Source organism: Lactuca serriola, chromosome 7 (genome assembly GCF_051521515.1).
Source record: "Lactuca serriola cultivar US96UC23 chromosome 7, Lser_US96UC23_V15, whole genome shotgun sequence".
Classification (NCBI taxonomy): Eukaryota; Viridiplantae; Streptophyta; class Magnoliopsida; order Asterales; family Asteraceae; genus Lactuca; species Lactuca serriola.
The window spans coordinates 159,578,223-159,580,000 of NC_136414.1; the positions used below are offsets into that span (position 1 = coordinate 159,578,223).

Here is a 1,778-nt window from a genome sequence, read left to right on the forward strand (position 1 = left end):
GTTTTTTCTTTTTATAAATTGTAGTTTATTAAAACTTTATGTATAATGCATAGTGGAGTTAAAACTTTATATTATATTTACATATAATATAATTCTTTTTATATAAAATCAATTGTATTCTAATAAGTCAACCAAACATAATCATAAAATACAATTACTCATTCTACTATTCTGCTTATACTAATATTTTTTATGCTCCGTTCCATGAGACTTTAGTTTTCAATTTAAACATATAGGCAATGAGAGATAACCTCACAAATATTCTACAACTTTCAATCCGACATATTAATCTTCTTTTCTCTTCATCTACTCAATATAGATTTCTTAAAATATTTTATTTTATACTATAACTCTAATATTTATAGTTAAAAACTTAGAACATTTAAGAAAAATACATAGAAAATAAATTTATAAACATTGATAAAGAGCCTTTCTTTTTCCCATTCATTTTGGTAATAATGGGATCACAAACTAGATGGGCAAGCAATATATCTTCATCCATAGGGAATCATAGTACCAAGCAACAAAACGATTCACCTCACAACATTTTTATACCAGTTATGAGTTAAACTTGTAAGTCTATATTTATATTATTATGTAATTTATTATCTAGTTTATCAATTATTTTTACCAAACGTTACCTTATCAATTACCAATTCTTTTTTATTTGTTTTAAACTTTTAAATTCTCCGATTATCTATTGTTTGTAACACTATATCTTCTCATTTCAATTATACAACGCATAAAATAAGGTTAGCTATTCCAGAAAAAAGTAAGAGAGCATAAAATCAGTAGCTACTAATTAAGACTATATTGCACACATTCAAACACGTTTTACAGTCCACTATTCATCTAAACCGATGGGATCCACATGATGTTATCGGCCGGAAGAAAATGACAAACAGGCGAGCTGCCAGGCTGGACTCCGAGTACACGAAACGCCACGTGGTCAGTGTCCCACTTGGAAGTGTCCATGTGGCACACAGCAATAGCATCAATTCTATTTCCATTTTTACCCCCTAAAGAAATCTCAAATGCCCTATTATTCCCCTTCTGAGCATGGCAATAGTAAACCGCATAAGGATAAGCCATGGTATGACAAGCCACCATATCAGGAACATGAATCTCCGATGGCTCCTTCAGAAACGTGTACTCTTGCAAAAGGGTATAACCGGAATCTGTCAAATTATGGATCTTGGTGGTCAACACCTTCAGTTTCACCATACCCAATACGCCACGTGTCATGTCCAGCATCGATTCCAACGAGGTTGCACAGAATCTTGTCTCACCGGGTGTCGGATCAAGTTCACATTGTTTGAGCGTTTGTTCCATGGCTTTTGCTTGTGGTGAGTCGTTGGTCAACGTTAAAAAGTCAAGAAGATAACGGAGTTTTGACGAGGAGAATGGTATTGAATCGGCTTGTTCTCTAGTGAGTAGTCGAGGAGTTGTGGAAGGATCGCTTGTTGCGAAATAAATCGGCATTTTTTTGCCCTTGTATAAATCATTTACGTTGAAGAACACTTTTAAAGCAGGATCGAAATCATCGGCTTCATTTTTCCCATAAATTTTTATATGATTTTCTTCGTTATGATTGTTGTTCTTCAGGTTTTTGTCGATGATATCTCGAGAGCTGCAAAACTGTTATGCATCAAAAGATTCGATTCAAATCAGTTTCATGTTTTGTGATTCTTCATTCGTTTTTAGTGATTCAAATTCAAGGAATTGAAGTATTTAGTATAATATGAGATAAAACTAGAAGAATATATATATGTGGATAA

At 32.8% G+C, this 1,778-nt stretch overlaps 1 protein-coding gene across 1 annotated transcript in view; it reads right to left on the reverse strand.

Annotated features, from left to right (window-relative positions):
- Positions 1-792: 792 nt before the first annotated feature.
- LOC145064834 (BURP domain protein USPL1-like) overlaps positions 793-1,778 on the reverse strand; it is a 1,132-nt gene continuing 146 nt past the window's right edge. The window contains exon 2 of the mRNA XM_079012202.1: positions 793-1,638. Within this exon, the coding sequence (XP_078868328.1) occupies positions 853-1,638 (786 nt within the window). The 3' untranslated portion in view covers positions 793-852. The remainder of the gene's footprint in view (positions 1,639-1,778) is intronic.